This window comes from Chrysoperla carnea, chromosome 4 (genome assembly GCF_905475395.1).
Source record: "Chrysoperla carnea chromosome 4, inChrCarn1.1, whole genome shotgun sequence".
In the NCBI taxonomy this organism is placed as follows: domain Eukaryota; kingdom Metazoa; phylum Arthropoda; class Insecta; order Neuroptera; family Chrysopidae; genus Chrysoperla; species Chrysoperla carnea.
In genome coordinates, this window is record NC_058340.1 from 29,869,999 (window position 1) to 29,888,485 (window position 18,487).

General features: G+C 27.9%; 1 protein-coding gene across 1 annotated transcript in view; it reads left to right on the forward strand.

The window, feature by feature from the left end:
• The first annotated feature begins 375 nt into the window (after positions 1 to 375).
• The window catches only part of LOC123297346, a 50,968-nt gene continuing 32,856 nt past the window's right edge, over positions 376 to 18,487 (forward strand). Inside the window, exon 1 of the mRNA XM_044878973.1 lies at positions 376 to 649. Coding sequence (XP_044734908.1) covers positions 627 to 649 — 23 coding nt within the window. The 5' untranslated portion in view covers positions 376 to 626. The remainder of the gene's footprint in view (positions 650 to 18,487) is intronic.

Consider the following 18,487-nt stretch of genomic DNA (forward strand, 5'->3'; position numbering starts at 1 on the left):
TTTGTTTGAAACATTTTTTCGTAAACGTCACCCGTGAGGATAAAGTTTTGGTGTTCATTTTCATCAAAAATATAAAAAATAAGGAGTAAAATTTAGAGGTAGCTTTAACCAGTAAAAATTCAAACACTGATATTCAACACACTCTATACAGAGTATTTTAACAATTAACTCAGTCAATTGTTTGTTTTCACTTGTTTCAAATATAATTTACGGTACAGAATATCATATAATCGTATAGTAAAACGTATAACATCAACTGTTCATCGTTTGTACGTACTTACATTGTAAAAACCACCAAAAATATACAAGACATTGAGAATAGACCGCGTGGGCAAGCATCGGTCATTGAGGGGGTTAGGGAGACGTTGTACTCAAGTGAGAGAAGCGTCGCGACGACAACGACGCTCTTAGCAATATATGTGTAATCAGTGCCTTAGTGAGCCAGTGGCCAGGCGCGGTGGACAACATTAAATTCATTTTAACTTATTTTTAAGTATTGTTATTTTTTTTTTTTGTAAACTTTTTTTTTTCAAGTGAAGTGAATGTGCTTTTCTTTTTTAAATAAATACAATAAATTTTTTTAAAAGTGTTATCAACGTTATCTCATTGTACAAAAAGGCATTATTATGAGTGAATCAGTTCCTTGGCGGTAAGAACTATTTATTTTTAATACTTATTTTATTTGAAAATTATCACAAACGAAGTGTTAATCAAATTTTCTTTAATTATTCTTTTTGTAAAAAAATTTGAAAGAGAAATGATATTTTCTAAAATATCTTATTTTGAAATAACACTTTTTCTATTTTTAACTAAATGATGTCATTGGAAAATGGCCACTTCTCTCGTTTTTATATTAAATTTGTTTTCTTTTAAAACAATGTTGAAATAACTTTTAAATATATTTTATTGCATTAACATACTTGTAGGAGGAAATTATTATTTCTTAGTATAAAAATCTGAGTCATTTATGTTTTTATCTCTAATAAAATTAAGCAATACGAAAATTAAGAGAGTGTTTAATTTTCTGGATCGATAGAAACATCTAAATTTTTTTATCTCTAATAAAATTAAGCAATACGAAAATTAAGCGAGTGTTTAATTTTCTGGATCGATAGAAACATCTAAATAATCTTGATCATTACTTTTGAAGTGTTCTTAAATTAAGTAGAAAGGATCAATAAACTTTACAATCTGCATTCTGCTACGATTATTTTTAACACTTAATACAATACATGTCAATATATTCTTACTTGTAAACTAAACAGAAATTAAGTAAGTACTTTGAATTTTTGTAGACAGGGGCGGATCTTAGGGTGGATAAATGGTTACTCCGCACCAAGCGCCGTCATAAAAAGACGCTGAAAGCTCAACACAAATTTTTTTCTAAATTAAAATTTGACTACTTTTTTGGTGCGTTCATTAACATTTGAGGCGCCGATCTGTTTAGACACCAAGAGAGTAAATTCACAAACAAACAAAAAAATTTCCCACCACTCTTAAAGTTTTCTAGGATCGCCCTCCTTCTAAGAGAACAGCACTTCGAGACACAAACGATAAAGACAGATTTTTTAGTCTAACTATATTGATGCAAATTTCTTGTTTGAGGGAAAATTTAAAGTAAAAATTTCTGATTTATAAAGATTATTGTATTATTCGTGTAAATATATACGAATGTTTAAATAACAATTCAGGAGTCTGCATATAATTAATAGACTTTGTAATACAGTAGACAACGTGGAAATAAATTGCCATGTTTTAGATTAAGAAATCAAATTGAAAATTGATTACATTTTGAACTATCCACAATTTTTTACAATTAATTACACTCTGCAATTTTAATAAAATAAAATATACGAACCGTCGCAAATAACTTATTTAATTTCGCCTCGTTCAAAATTTCTTTCAAAAATAGGTAATTGAAACTTCATTAATGAATTTTTTAATTCAATATATAAAAATAAATTTAGCGCCTGTGAATCATTAAATTTTTTTACTATTATCATCTAAGGTTATTTATATAAATAAAAAAAAAAAAACATTTTACGTGCAAAATAGTTTTTACTTAAAGTAAGTGAAACGTTAAGTAATGCTAATGAGCCATACACGTGGCTTACTTAATATCGTGCCAATTATTCACAGTTTTACGTTTTATACCAAATATAAATATTACTAATGGATATTATAATAAATGCACTCCAAATATTTAATTATTTAAGTGTATTGCAATTTTTTGTTTAATTTTCTGGCAAAGTAATTATTAATTTTATTCTTTGGAAGTTTGTAACAAAATTTTTTTCGTCATAATACAAAACTTGCTTTGACTTTTAGTTTTTATTTATGGGAATTTTATTAGATAGCCACTGGACTAATAATATAATTTGGATTATAAGCTGAAAGTGCACTATTATACTTTCAAATTACTATTCAAATAATAATAAAATTATTTTATAACGATTTCGTTATTTGTACATGTGCACGTTTTTAGGAACCACTTTTAGAGTACCATTTATTTTCTGTTGGGATTTTAATGACAGTCTTAAATTTCGCTGACTCTTGGCATAATACAATTGTTTACGACATTTTAAATTAACTATTAGTATCAGTTTTTAATCTGTTTTTGCAAACGAGTAATAAATAACTTATATCGAAATATATATTGGGTGAACCGTTCATACGTTTTTAAAGCTTGGTAGTTATTAGACAATAAGTTTTTTGGGGATATTTTATAGAATGATGGGGCTCGTTTAAGGTCTGCTGAGACATTTAAAGTCAAAGTTTAAAATGAACCAATTTTTACAAAAAGGTTACATAAATCTCATTTTTAACAATCTCCAAAGAGTAATTTCTTTCTAAGACTTCTAAGAACAAAATTCCAAATGTAGCTCAGAGCTTTTGGGCAGTCTTTTTATGTGGTTTTACTGTTATGATGATGAAAAGTCTATGGAAATATAAGAAAATTTAAAAATTTATTTATTAACTAGGTATAACTAAATTAATTTGTGAGACTTTTTAGTATAATAAGCACGAAATCGAGAAATATATAACAGTTTTCGAGGATTCATTACTACCCGCTGTGCAAATTTTTTAAACTCTTTTTTTTAAATTGGATAAGTTTTTATTTATTAAAGGAGAAATATACGACCATGTTTGGCATGTGGTATGTCCGAGCCGCCTCAAATGATTTTACTTGGCTTGGTACTGCTTAGAATGTAGAAGACATTCTAGCTGGGACACAGATTAAATACTGCAAATGACGAAAATACAGACGTACCAGCTAGAACATAGATAAGAATTATTTCGGAAAAAAAATAATTTTTTGACTATGCTAAAATTATTTTAAGTGCCCCAGCCTGTAGAATATATGAAAGTATTTACAAATGTCATAAATCTTTTAAAAGTCAAATATAAATTTGAAAAAAATAAATTTTTAAAAAGTGATTTAAGAATTATGATCTTTTGTGTCCTACGCTATTTATTAAATTAAAATTTTCTGTAAATTTAAAAATAAATACTTTGCAAAAACTTTTCCAGTATACAATTTTTATTTACATCTGTGTTTATTTTAAAAGAAATATCAAAAATAAATAAAGGAAGTATGGGAAAAAAATCATTTTCCAATGAAATATAACTTTAAAAATGTTAACACATCTGGAAGGTTTTTTTCAAGTAGGTATTCATTTCTAGCGTAGGAGAGAAAATCATTTTATAAGTAAGCAGATCCGGGAATTTAGAATGTAAGAAAACTATATGTAAAAACTCTCATCGCATTTTTAGTTTTAAACTAACACTATCACTGGTAGACAATTAATTTAATAATAGTGGTCATACGGAGAATCTACGGAATAAAGCCGTAGCGTATCTACGCGTACAGATTTTTGAATGTTAGCCCTCAATTTTAGTCGTATCGAGTTGAAATCTAGTAGGTAGGTAACACTACAAGAACTTTAAAAAAGCAATCGGAGCAAAAAATGAGTAAGGACACTTATTCCATTCAGCTCATCATATTGAAGAGCGACTATGAAATAGACCTCTTTCCAATACTGTGTTTTTAACGATTTTCTGTTGTATATGATTAATTTAACCAGCTAGTGTAGTTTGCGCTCCTTTAAGTTGAAAGTAATTTCCGCAGATTTGAAAATTTAGAGTTTCATTAAAGCTATTAATTTCGTTGTTTAAAAACTCGGGTAATAGTCCAGTATAATTAGGTTTTTACCTCGGAACCCAGTTATAGTGAATGGATTTTGATTTTTCTGGATTTTCTTAATTTCTTATACTAATAAGTAAAAAGTTTACCTATTGAAACCTTCCGCTAATGTTTTGATACTCTGCGTATGTGATATATTTATCAAGGTATGCAAATTTTAATCCCAAGTTTGTAACGCTTAGAAATATTGATGAGACGAACAAAATATTGGTATAGGTGTTCATAACATCACCTAATTATTCAATTTCCGGTTGTCAGCCGGTTGTTACTTATATTTAGCAAAAATATAAATTCGAATCAATTAAATTATAAAATAAGACAAGTATAGTAAAGAAACTCTTCTTATAGTTAACTTTTCTCATTGATACGTCAAGTTAAAATACATTATTTACTCAAATCTAAATTCTACCCACGACATTTCTTTAAACACTTTCACTAAAACAAGTAAATTTATAGTGATTATAAAGTGTTTAACCTTGATTATTTGCTAAAAAATCATGACATTAATATTTTTTAGCATACATATGTCATTGTATAAAAATAATGTAATACCTAAACTATATATTTTTTTTTAATGTTATTTTTAATATAAAAATTTATTATTTAACCAACTGGTGTGATATTATTTTATAAGATGTGCGAATTTTCATGATCAAAATGCGTGTGCCAATTATTAGATTATTAAAAAACGTTTTCGTGGTCAAAAAATACATAAAAATAAACTTGTAGTGGTCAAAAAATAAAATAAAAATTTATATGGTTCACTCGAAATTCAATGTTAATCAAATTTATATATTTTTTTAAAATTTATTTTAGTTCGTTTAACGTTCAAAGTCTGAGGAAATATTAAATGAAAAGTTTCGAGTCATTTCCAATCTTTTTATGAATTATTTTAATCGAGATAAAAATTCCACGCAGTGCATTATAATATAGAATGAACTTTTCTGCAAACAAAGAAATTTATTTTTCTCTTCGACACTAATACTTAAACACTGTAAAAGCAGATTTGCATATCTTTATAGTTACCAATAAGTTTAATAACAATAATAAGAACATTAAGGTTATTCGAATATATTTGTGACTTTGTGTTAAGAGACTTTTAAACACCTCACTTTTATTTCCTCGAAAAGAAACATTCAAAGATCATCGATATTCATTTGTTTTAGTCGTTACAAGTTTTTTAATGTATTAAGGGTGAGGATAGAAGCGTTGGTTATAATGAATGACTAACGCCCGGAATTTTCAACGCAAGTAGTTATGAGCGTAACGAAGGGCAGGGATGGTTGCCGGACCTTTTCCTCCTAGACCTGGACTTCCTATACATTTAGATCGTTAAATATGTGGTTAAATGTGTTTATACTATAGGGTGGATTTTGGTTTCGTTTTTATTTTCAAAATTTTAGGTTCACGGTAAGAAAACTCAAAAAGTATCTGATAATACTCAAATATATGATATTGCTGTTAGATCCATAACTATGGCGTTATTTACAATACTGTATGGTAAACTTTGGCGCCATTTTCAATACTGTATGGTAAACTTTGGCGCCATTTACAATACTGTATGGTAAACTTTGGCGCCATTTACATTAGTCAATAGTAAGTTCAACTCGGCAGTATGGTCTTCTGTCCCATACTATAATGCAGAAGTCGCAATGCTAATTGTTTTTCCCGCTATGGTTTTAGCTTGTTTATCAATACGAATTATTAAAGTACGATCCTATTCATTATAGGTGTAAACGCTATGTTTGTTGTCACACTGCTCGTTACTCTATTATTCTTAACTTATTTTATCATTTTAATAAATATTGCTGGTGTACCATTAGTAGCATCAGAGATAATACAATGTTAAATAGAACTATTCGCCAGAAGTATTGTGTATATCACCATTCAGTATGGGCCTGACACTCATACTGCCATCGAGCACATCGGGCTCTAACTGTTACTCATGTTCCGATACATCTAATGATAAAATTTTATAGCAAATCAAAATCATCGAAACCATACAGTATTGCGTTCACGCTTATTCTTAGATAGTGACATCATCAAAAATATTCTTATCTTTTTTGGATCTTTAAGCTGGTTACACCACATACATTATAATATACGTTTTGCTTTACCACCTGAGTGGGTAATCGATAACTCTCACTAATCAAAATATTCGTTTTGACTGAAATCATTAATACATCCAAATATAAAACTAAAAAAAAAAATTAGAATGAAACCTGCACAAGTCCCTTTTCTATTAGGTCATGAACATTACAAAGTAAAAATTGGATTTTTTTCTGTCTTTGGACAGTTGATAAAATAGGTTTGGGATACAGTTAAATTATTGTTTTAATCCTGGTCCGAGTATTCCAAGCTTTCTTTATTTGCACCTTTTTCGACGAGTTCATCAATACTCGGACTACAGCTAAAGACTCAATTTCTTTTAGTATTAAATTTAATTTTATCAAACTTCCAGAAAAATTTAATTTGAGACAAAAATAATTACAGAAGTTGTACTGAGCTGTACTATGAGCCTGCGGTCTATAGCAAAAGGCCAACTTTAAGTTTCAGTCATATTTTTGTTTTAGTTATATTTTTGAATATACCTACGTATTTGTAAATATGTTTATGATTTGAGCCTTCATGAATCAATAGTTTGATTAATGCGGGCTGTCGATTACCCTTCTAGTTGTCGATTATCCAAGAGCTTAGAAATCATGAACCTGTCAGTTTATATTATTTAAGCGATTTTAGTAAGGACTCATGAATATTTTTATAACTTACAATTAGTACAATTTCAAAATTGTACTTGAACAACCTTATAGTTCTAAACACATGTTAGATAATAACTTGCATTTCCGTTTTTAATTATTTGCTTACATAAATAAATATTTAAATAACGTATATAATATTTATACAATTTAATTTAAAATAAACTTCTAATAAAATAAATTTTAATGAACTATTGGAATTTATTCCGATGATTTTATCATGCATTCGATTAGGAATGTGCGTATATTTTATAATTAAGTTTTTGTATATTGTTATAATAAGATCGGCGAATATTCAATTGGAAAAAAAATCGCTTGTAGTTATTTATTTATTTTATCAATTATAAAACGTTGAAAGTGTTCAAATATTTGCGAATCAAGGTTTTTTGTTGTTAAAAATATTTTTGGAATGTTCGTTTGTTTTACTTATTATCAAGGTATTTGATTAAATAACAAACAATATGAGTTTGAAAAATTAAATTTTTGACATTATTTGACAAGTTTTTAAATTGATATCTGTTGGAGAATTTCTATCAAATTAATAATAAAGCCGACTTTTGTAGTTTGAACATATACCTAGAGAAAAAAAAAGGTTCGAGAATAGTAAAAACAAAACAAAAATTTGCTTCACATAAGGAAATAATTTCTTGTGTTAATAAAAAAGGTGTGAGAATAGTAAAAAAAAAAAAACAAAAATTTGGTTCACATAAGAAAATAATTTCTTGTATTTTGCCACAAATAAATTTCTTCTCACTTCAAGAAAATTATTGATTTCCTTTTTAATTCTAAATTCTACAAAAATATTCTTGGTTCAAGCAAATACTTCTTGCTTCAAGAAACACTTTTTTCTAAGTTCTGATAAAAATAAATACAGGATGGGATAGAGTTAGTTAACTTTATTGGCAATCAGTAGATCATCTTTTTGTCTATGGCGTCTTTCCAGTAGTTCATTGAGTCACAAGGGAGCGTAGGATACACTATCATCGCAGTATGTGGTAATAACTTCAGGGTTCAACTACTAAAATGCCTTCGCCTAGACCTAGACGGACGTCATCTTATTGGAATTGAAATTTATAAGGAATTAAATTGTATTTGCTAAATTAACGGAATTCACTTAAAAGTACATTATAAATTGCTAAAAAAAACATAATTTTTGGCATTAATAATAATGGGAAAATTGTTGGGATTCCGTTTGGAATCGTAGGTGGAAATAAGAGTCTTAATATTTATAGTACAATTTTGGTGGAAGCGCTTGGCACATTCAATTTCGAGAATAGTAGATATGATCAAGTACTAAACCATACGCATGCTTATTGATACAGCGAAACATCCTTAGAAAAGGTGTTTTATGGTTCTGAAAATAAGTAAAAATCAAAATGTTTTTGCGAAAATGTAATTGTACTAAACATTTGGAAGATAAGAAAATATAATCTTAATCTTTTAACTTGTTTTTAAAGTATTTATGAAATATTTTGGTCCATTTTTTATGGCGTTGTGTATATTTATGCGTAGCGTACGTACAAATAGAACATATGTGACCCTCAATTTAGTTTCGCTGGGTAAAAATAGAAACAAATAAAATAAAAATTAATGTGTCAAAAGAATTAAGTTTATTTTTAAATTACACAAAAATTAAATCAGCTGCGTTTATTAAGAAAAATAACTCAAAATCTTAATCCCGTTATACAGTTAAGTTACAACGAAAACGTCGTGTATTGAAGATGTATCCTCTTTTACTATTTTGGCTACCATTTATTTCAACAGCAAGTCCAAAAATAATAATCATCGGAAAAGTATAAATAATAAAATTAGATGATTCAAAACTATAAAATTATAATTATAGTTTTATTATCTGTATCAAATTTATAAAAATAGATATTATTAAATTAATAGGACCTTGAGATTTCATTGATTGCAAAAACAATTTATTTAATTATAGATATAAGTATTATCTACTTTTCTTGTTTCATAGTAAAAATTGTAGATGTCAGTATATCAGTTACATTGAAAATTGAATAAATTTTCATGAAAATGTGCTTCCAGTTATGTATCAACAATAATATAAAAAAAAAATTGTTAGGAATGTTAATGGTCAAAGAGTTAGTCGTAGTAAACCTGCCCTGATAACACTAAAGTCTATTTTCATTTAATTATTTCCTTTTTATTTCAAGGCGTACAAGAGAGCATAAGTGTTGAAAGTAGGCCTAAGTTCTGAAAATTTTCTATCAATACATGCAAAAGTAGCTTAAGCTACGGCCAAAAACAACCCATTCATTTTGCAATGTTATATACTGATTTGATATTTTCCTATTTAGTTGTTCTTGATATTCACCTTCTTCTTCAGCAGTAAAAGCCAATTAAAATTATTCATACAATAGTATTTTAGCTATAAACTCCTGTAAGTCCTATATAAGTTTTTGGTTTAGTTCAATGTGGCAAAAATTATGCAACCATAATATAGTTTATAATTTTTAATAAATTATTACAAAATACAATAAATTTAATATTCCCACACGTGACATGAGTTCCATTAAAATCTTGTTTAACTTGTAAAACAATTTGGAATTAGATATTTTAATAATCAATTTACAATATTCAATTAATATCTGTAAAATCTTTTGTCTCGTAAGTCATAAGTAAAATATCTGATTTATTGTATATAATCATTTATTTTATCTTTTTTTTTTTTACTGAAATCATTGAATAGCGAATATCCAGTGTCCGATAAATTTACTCAGGGCCATAACGAGGGTACATAGCCCCGGTGGGAACTATTTATGTTGCGCCTTATATATATCGGGGTCGGCTCTGATGATTTTGATAATACAGAGAAATACAAACTTGTAATTATTATTAATATATTCGCATTCATTAAAAAGTATCAAAAAGTACCATATTGGCAATTTTGATGAACCAAGTATGTAATCCTACTAAATTTGGGTCATACTTTTCAAATTTGTGATCAAAATTAACCTAGCTCTAATAGGTTTCAAGAATGTGGAGTCCTGGTCCCGGAATTAAGTACATCTGTTATAGCTAGCGAAAAACAGACATTGCAGCTGAAAGAATGACTCAAAATTAGTGGGTTTCAAAAAAAAAATCCAATAAGATCGGATCAAATTTGCCTGTGTTATCAAAAAAATCAAAATTTTTAACTTTATGACGTCATCAAATTCCAAAAATTTATTTTTGCTCTATCATATTCAAATTTTTTCCAATTTTGATAAACCTACGTATGTAATCCTGCTAAATTTGGGTCAGACTTTTCAAATTTGTGATCAAAATTAATCTAGGTCTAATAGGTTTCAAAAATGTGGAGACCTGGTCCTGGAATTAAGCACATCAGTGATAGCTAGTGAAAAATTGATAACACAGCTGAAAAGAATGACCCAAAATTAGTGGGTTTCAAAAAAAAATCCAATAAGATCGGATCAAATTTGCCTGTGTTATCAAAAAAATCGATTTTATTAACTTTATGACGTCATCAGAATCCAAAAAATATAATTTTGGTCTATCACATCCAAATTTTATCCAATTTTGATAAACCAAGTATGTAATCCTACTTTATTTGAGTCATACTTTTCATATTTGAGATCATTAACCTCTAGCTCTTATAGGTTTCAAGAATGTGGAGTCCTGGTCCCAGAATTAAGCACATAAGATAATTTTCATCTTTATAATTGACATCCCGTGTATTAAATTTCAGAAAAAAAAACGATATTGTAGAACATGATCTGAAAAATCAAATTTTTTAATTTATACTTTTTTTTTATCTTCGGATGAATGTCTTTGGGCTCCACGGCCTTAACGGTGTAACTTTACACAAGCATTAAGCATTATTAGGTGTATATTAGTCACTTAAAAAAGTCCACAACTATTTCATTGATTTTTCAAAGGGTTTCATATATAGTTTCTTAATAATTATTATGTATGAATTGAATCCATTACTCATATTATGTATGACATTTTAAAACCAATATATGCGTTATTATATTAAATTACTGTTTGGAAATTTTATTTCATATAATTAACATGATTAGTAGCTTGGATTGATATTTATGATTCATTTCACTAATATTTAATATCATTATTTTATTGGATAATTATCAGATTAAAATTTTGTAAATAGGTACTCGTTAAATTATTTCTTGTACTTACAATATATTGTTATATTTATAAAGTAAATACATAACAATATCATAGAGTTTTAGAATAATTTAACAGTATAAAATTTTAGAATAAAATTAGGTAATTTTATATAGTTTGATTTAATTGTTAAATCTATCATGTAGATAATTTTTTTTCGGTTCGGATCGCTAGTGTCAAATAATTTCAAGATTGCACTCAAACTCATTAATATTAAGCAAGTAGATTTAATAAATAATTAATTTTTTAAAAGCACTTAAATACAAGCACTTTGTTTTACAGCTAAGTCTTACAAGTTGCCGATACTAAAAATAATGCTTTGAATTTTATAATACTATAAATTTAAGAACCAGAACGCGAAAAATGGGTACGGACTCTAATCTGGACACCACTCACATTAATTTTCAGATTCCTTCCAAAACATTTATAGCGTCCTCCGATAATTCTATATAAAATTTACCTCGAGAAAGAACGATTTAACGATTGTTTTTTTTTTGGGCTACACAAATTGAATCTTGACGCCGATAAAAGATGCAAAATTTCTAAATGGCGTCGGGATTTTTATATATTTTAGGGTAAAATTTGGGTAACCGCAGCCTGAAACACAAATCGAAATAGCATTGATACTCCCACTCTCATATGGTGATTGCTGGATCATCTTTAACCGGGGGTGCAAAGGGTGCGTGACACTCGGGCGCAGGGCCATGAGAGGCATTTGTTAAGTACATAATTACTTTTCAAACAGTCTTGAAAACTGAAAAATATTTAACAAACATTCATTATACCCATATATACAGGATCGGATTAGCCATTGGGCATGGTAGGTAACTGTCCAGAGGCCTCGTGAGAGTAGGCCAAAAGACTAAAGACTAGAAAAATTGGTAGGAAAGACAAGGAGTGAGAAGGGCCTTGCTCATATGGAGGATGAAAATAGATAAATATACTTATACTAATTGAGTAATCTAATATTGAGTAACATGTAATTTTTTTGGGTTAATTTTCGATTTTTTCGTATTTATCAACGAGGTGACGCCAGGTGAACACATACTTAAAGAAATTCTATTTCATAGTTTAATCGATGAAGTGTTTCTCGTGTGATTATAAGACAACCAGACGTTGACACTTCCTTCTGTAAAATAGTTTTATAATATTCTATAAGTATTATTAAAATTATAAAACACTTCAAAATGTAAAATAATACCCACTTGTGATAAAATAAAATTTATTAGTGTTAAAATATCACATCTGAATTGAAAATGAAATAGTTTGATTTTCTGTTTCTTTTGCATTCATATATTTAGTTTTGTAATGGTTATTATTGTCTGTATTTGATCATATATACATTTATTTAAAGAAACGTTCTCTGGTAAAGTTGTCTGGCAAGTTTTTAATTTTTATAAAAGATTCAGTCACTATTCTGTTTGGTACAATGGTAACATAACGTTTATAAAATCAAAGGATTTAAAAAAAAAATTCAATCTAGACTGAATAAATGATCTTATTTAAAACTAACTGATAAAAGACTTACTGCAAAAAGATGTTGGTACGAGAAAAGAAAAATGTTCACCATAAATTAAATTTTAATTTTTCTAAAAACCGTCATTTTCTTAAAGCTCGTCATTTTAATAATAATGGATCTCAAATCGTCATTTTTTGAATAATGGATGTCTCATCTTTCCTTCACTAATAATTCTTTATTTCTCTACAATCACAATCTCCACGAACCTATAACGACCTTAACTAAGCAAAGACCTTATAATTATGCAGTGGTTAAACTAATGGCAATTTCTCAATACTTGGAATCAAGGAAACGTCCTTTTCAAGAAACAGGATGTTGAGATTTTGGAAGAAATATTTTTTTAAATATTGCCAGAAGGCTTGCTGATTGAAAATTGCACAGTATGATCAAAGGATCCTTTAAGATTTAATCTTATCGTGATAAATTACAAAAATTAGGGGAAAAAATCTGTAGCATCATCAACTTCGATGCAAATAAAGGATGTTCAAAAACTAACGCAAATATTAAATGTTTGTCCACTTTCATGGTAAACTGTTTATAATGAAAAGGCAAAGACAGGGTGGCAGCTGGCAGTTTAGGGTTTTTTCAAATGGAGGCACCTACGAAAAATGAACGCGTTCTTTCTGTTGGGTAAGGTTTTAAAAAGTTATAATTATTGAAATAAAATTAAAATAATAATAAAATTGCAATGATTGGAATAGTAATTTTCCTTTATCAGATGTGAAAAGATTAATTTTAAAAAATTCAGAGATTAGACCACGATATACCGCCCAAATCATGGAATTTATCATTATTGGAGGTTTTTCCATGTATTTTTTTTTGAAGTGTTAGGTTCCTGACAACAAGTATGTGATCGCTCACGTTTAGAGGGATAAAATTCAGAACAGTATATCAATCCTAAGTATATTCAGAAAAATATTATTTTCTTCTAAAATTTCAACACTCCGTACCTAGAAAAGTACAATTTCCCGACTTCAATTGTATTGATAAATTGTCATTATTTTGACGTTATCTACCATCTGATGAATTCCTGGTTTTACAACTTGGACCACTATGTACAAGATAAACTTTTTAAAGTGTATACAGGTTGTTTTACATTTCTCTGCGCTTACACCATAAAATAAAAATGGATAATTTTAATTGTTAAACAAAACAATGTTACGGCGAGGATTTTTCGAATTTTACGAATTGCACTTGTTTATTTAATTCGTTTGTTGTTACAAAAACTTGTACAACACGTTCCCTTTCCATGTATCATACATCCATTTTCTTTCTGTAATTTTTACAAAATAATGCGAGGAAAGGATAAGTAAAATGTCTTAATTCACGTGTAACAAAGAAGTTTTCTTTCAAAAAAAATATATTAAATGCTGAATCAATAGTTTTGGAATTTACAAATATTGCATAAAAATAAAGATGTTTATTCTTAAACTCATTAAAATTTATGTAAATAAAAGTAATATTTTTATGAAGTTTTTCTGACATAATCATCACTGTCTAACTGGCAATGCGATGATGAAATTGTTATAAAAAAACACTTTTTTATGAACTATAATAATATTATTAGCAATCATAAAGAAAACACGGACAATATAGTTACACGTATCTCATATTAAAATCTACATAATAAATATTATGCATGTAGATTGTAATCTGGGCAATAAACTACCTGAACAACACTTTATTCACGTTTGGCATCGTTTTTTGAGAAGGTGTTTTGAAAATATATATACATAAGTTTGGCACTTCGTTATTTTGTATTTTGATTTTTCTCATATTATAGCTCTTTTCACTAATTTTGTTTCATTCACACTTGATTCGCTATAATGGAAGAATGGCAGCTTGATTTTCTTTAAAAAATAAATCAAGTCTCATGAATATTTATGGCCTTAAATTGCGTGCTGTATTATTACAGTACAAATTATACCATGCAAAACTCTAATGCAAAAAGGCCAAACAAAGAATATCGAGAAAAAACCTTAAAATTCAACTTTTCTAATTTTTTCTGTCTTTCCTTTTTTAACACCATATATGAGTTTCAACTAATGTAGATGGTCTATAATGTTGTATTACTCCATCGATAATTATATTATTTGGAAGTGTTTTGGAATTATTAGTGCATTATTCGAAACTTATTTTTAACCCCCAAACTAAAAAAAAAGGGTTTGACCGCTATGTGGGTGTGTTGTTCTGTCTGTGGCATCGTAGCGCCTAAACGGATGAACCGATTTTAATTTTTTGGATTTCATATGAAAGGTAATTCAACGAAGAGTGTTCTTACCTATGTTTCAAGTGCGAGCTTAGGGCTTTATACACGAAAAAACTAAAACATTGGCGTTGATCTTCAAAATCAACTCAGTTTGGAAAAGGCATATAACTGCTATGGAAATGAAGGGTCAAATAAACCTGGCTCAATTCATTTCGAAAAGTGAAATGGGAAAATAATTAGGTAATTCAAACCAATAATTCAAAAGAACAAAGTCAACCCAAATATTTCAATTTTAATTAAAGTATTTCCAAAAATTGGTCCCAAAAAATAATAGCTCTCTAAGTATCTTTTTCATCTCATCTGATGTCCTTGACCATCACTTTGATATTGATTTACGGAGTGTTATAAGTTTAAGGTGTTTATCTATGCGTTTATGTATTTCTCAGTGGCATCATAAGCTCCTAAACGGTCGAACCGACTTGATTGAGAACATTTTATAGTTAAGTTTCCAAAAATCAGTTTACAAGAATTAAATTGCATTTGTCGGGGATTTTTCTAAATTTTGTAAATTTCACTTGTATAGAGGTATAATAATTTTTTTTTTTAAATGGTTGAAATAGTTATTTTTACATTGATATGAATATTTTGTTCTGACAAAGTAATGAAAGTATTGCTCAGTTTAAATACACATAATCGATATGAAAAGTCTACATAAAAATTATTATTAATTTTACTTTTAAAAATAAATATTTTGTGGTTTTTATCGGTGCTTTTAAAAGTGTCGATGGACTGATGAAACAAAAAAAATGACATCATTTTGTTTTTTGAAACGATAATAGAATTAAAATACACATAGAGGCACGGATTGTAAATATTGTACTAATTTTTTTTTTTTTTTTGATGAATCAGTACTTACGTTGACATTAAAAATTGTTTTAATTGAAAGTTTGAAGTGGACATAAAAATGGAATAATATTTACATAAATCGTCAACATACAGTTAATGTGTAAACTTAATAATATTTGCTTTTATTTTATATGTTGACGTAGAAATCAAAGCTTGTTTTTCATTACGGAATTTATAATTAATCAAAAGTCTAGAGATTTGAGGCTAAAATCCCATTGTTCGATTTTTTTTTAGATTAAGTTTATTTTATGAGCAATAACTTCCGGTTCATTTTGCTTTATTTGGGAAACTTAAATTATTATTTCAAGAATTTTTTTTTTCAAGAATTCCAAATCATCTCTAATTTAGTAAATTCTTAGAATTATATTTTTCATCCCGGATATGCTATAATTCGTGAAAAATATTTACAACAGTGTAAAATTACCCTTCGCAGAATTAATCAGCTCAAACCTTTCTGTACATAATGGCATCATTAAAATCCCAAAAACCATACCGTACACGACTAGAACTTTCTCGGGAGTCATTTACGTAATTTTCCTGCGTAAAAAGCTCTCTTTACCAATGATCAATTGTGCCAACCACAACCTGATTTGAGAGGAGTCACTTTATAAATTTTAAATTAATATTTTATTTTATTTAAAAAAATTTTAATAAAAAATACCATTTAAGGGACAAGCTTTTATTGTACTAAAAAGTAGAAAATTATTTTATCTATGAGTCACTCATACAAGACTTCTTGTAAAAGCTTGAGGCACTCAATTTAAAATATCAAAAATGAATCGAAACGCTTCATCTACTCCACATTCCTAATTATTTTTTGATTCATTTTTTATATTAAGCGCTTCAAGCTTTTACAAATAGTCGGGTATGAGTGACTCATAGATAAAATTATTTTCTTCTTTTTAGTACAATAAAAGCTTGTCCCTTAAAAAGATTACAGACAGACAAAAACGGGACAGGTGAAACTAATAAAAGCTCTTAAATAGACGCGATTATTTAAAATCTTCAACTTTACATAGAAGTAAAATTCACAATAAACACACGAATCAACATTATGCTTGTTGAAAGATTTAAAACGAATGACTGACTATTAATAATATCTGTCGAATTTTGGCCATGTCAAATTGATACATACCCATACAAACGATACATATAATAATAAATCATATAAAGTTTTTATTGAAATATGTTTGCCAATTCTAAAGAGTCGATGAACTTAATAAATCTTTTTTTTTTTATAAACACTAAAAAAACTAATCGTAGTAACAATATTTATAAATTAAAAAAAACATATTATTCATTTTATTAATATGAATTTTAATATTTATAAGTATTTAAACATACGCAGTCTGTCTGTGATCGACTCTCAAAAGAAAATATATAATTTTTATTTTAATTTTAAAATTTTATTCCTAGACTATTAATAAGTAAGATCAAAGGGATTCATTACATTTTCATATTAAACTATGAATCATTCAATTCTAATATTATACATCTTTCTATATTATTTCTCTAACCGGTGTTTTCTTACCCACGCGAGATCTTCCTTATTCCTTTATTAAATTCCATGATTTACCCCACATTTCAAGCTGATTTCTAAATATACTCATGGTCCAAAAATGTACCGTTTAGAAAAAAATAGGCTAGAGAAATAATATTAATATTTTATTTTGTTCATTATGTAATTTGTATATCCTATCTGTAATAAAATGGCCTATAAATAAAAAGAAAGTAATTTTTTGTATTAAGTACTATATTTCTCTAGAATGTTTTTAGTACCGCAATGCGTAATTTCGCACAGGTTGAGGTGGTTGCAGAAACAGAAACTATGAATCTCTTACAGAATTCTATATAGAATATTCTTTGAGCGTTTTTCGAACACGCACCGTTGAAGAATAAAGAATTTTTTTAAAAATCAAAGTTCTATAACATTAACAATTTTTTTTTTTTTAGAACTCTGAGCATAAATTTCTCTGTAAATATAATCGAAAAAATGTTATCGAAGTAGTCAATATGTCAATTATTTTCCGGCATTTTTATACGATGTATATGAAATATACCAAGGTATGGGTACTAAGTTTAGTCCCAAGTTTGTAACGCTTAAAAATATTGATGCTATGAACAAAATTTTGGTATATAGGTGGTCATAAAATCACCTAGTTAGTCTATTTCCGGTCTGTCTGTCGTCTGTCATCACGATAACTCTAAACTAAAGAGATATCAAGCAGAAATAGCGTGCTCAGGACGTAAAAAGTGAGGTCGAGTTCGTAAATGAGCAACATAGGTCAATTGGTTCTTGTAAACAGTTAGAGATAGAACAAAAGTTTAAATGTTCCTTATAAAAAAATAAACAACTTTTGTTTGAAACATTTTTTCGTAAACATCACTGTTTACCCGTGAGAGCGCAAATTATGCACAAATCGTATAGTATGTATTATATGAGAATATCAGTTATATATGTGTGACATGTATGTATGTGAAATGTGGCAGAGTAATCAACATTGTCTATACATGGTATTTACTAAAATAACAATTAACTCAGTCAATTGTTTGTTTTCACTTGTTTTTTTTTAGAACTCTGATCATAGTCAATATGTGAATTATTTTTGCAGCATTTTTTAGATTCCCCTTCCAACGCAGAAGAAACAAATTCGTTGCATTATATGGTTCTGATTCACATTAATAATTCTAAGTCATTTAATAAATTTCACAAATATATATTATACCACACGACTACTGAATTAAAT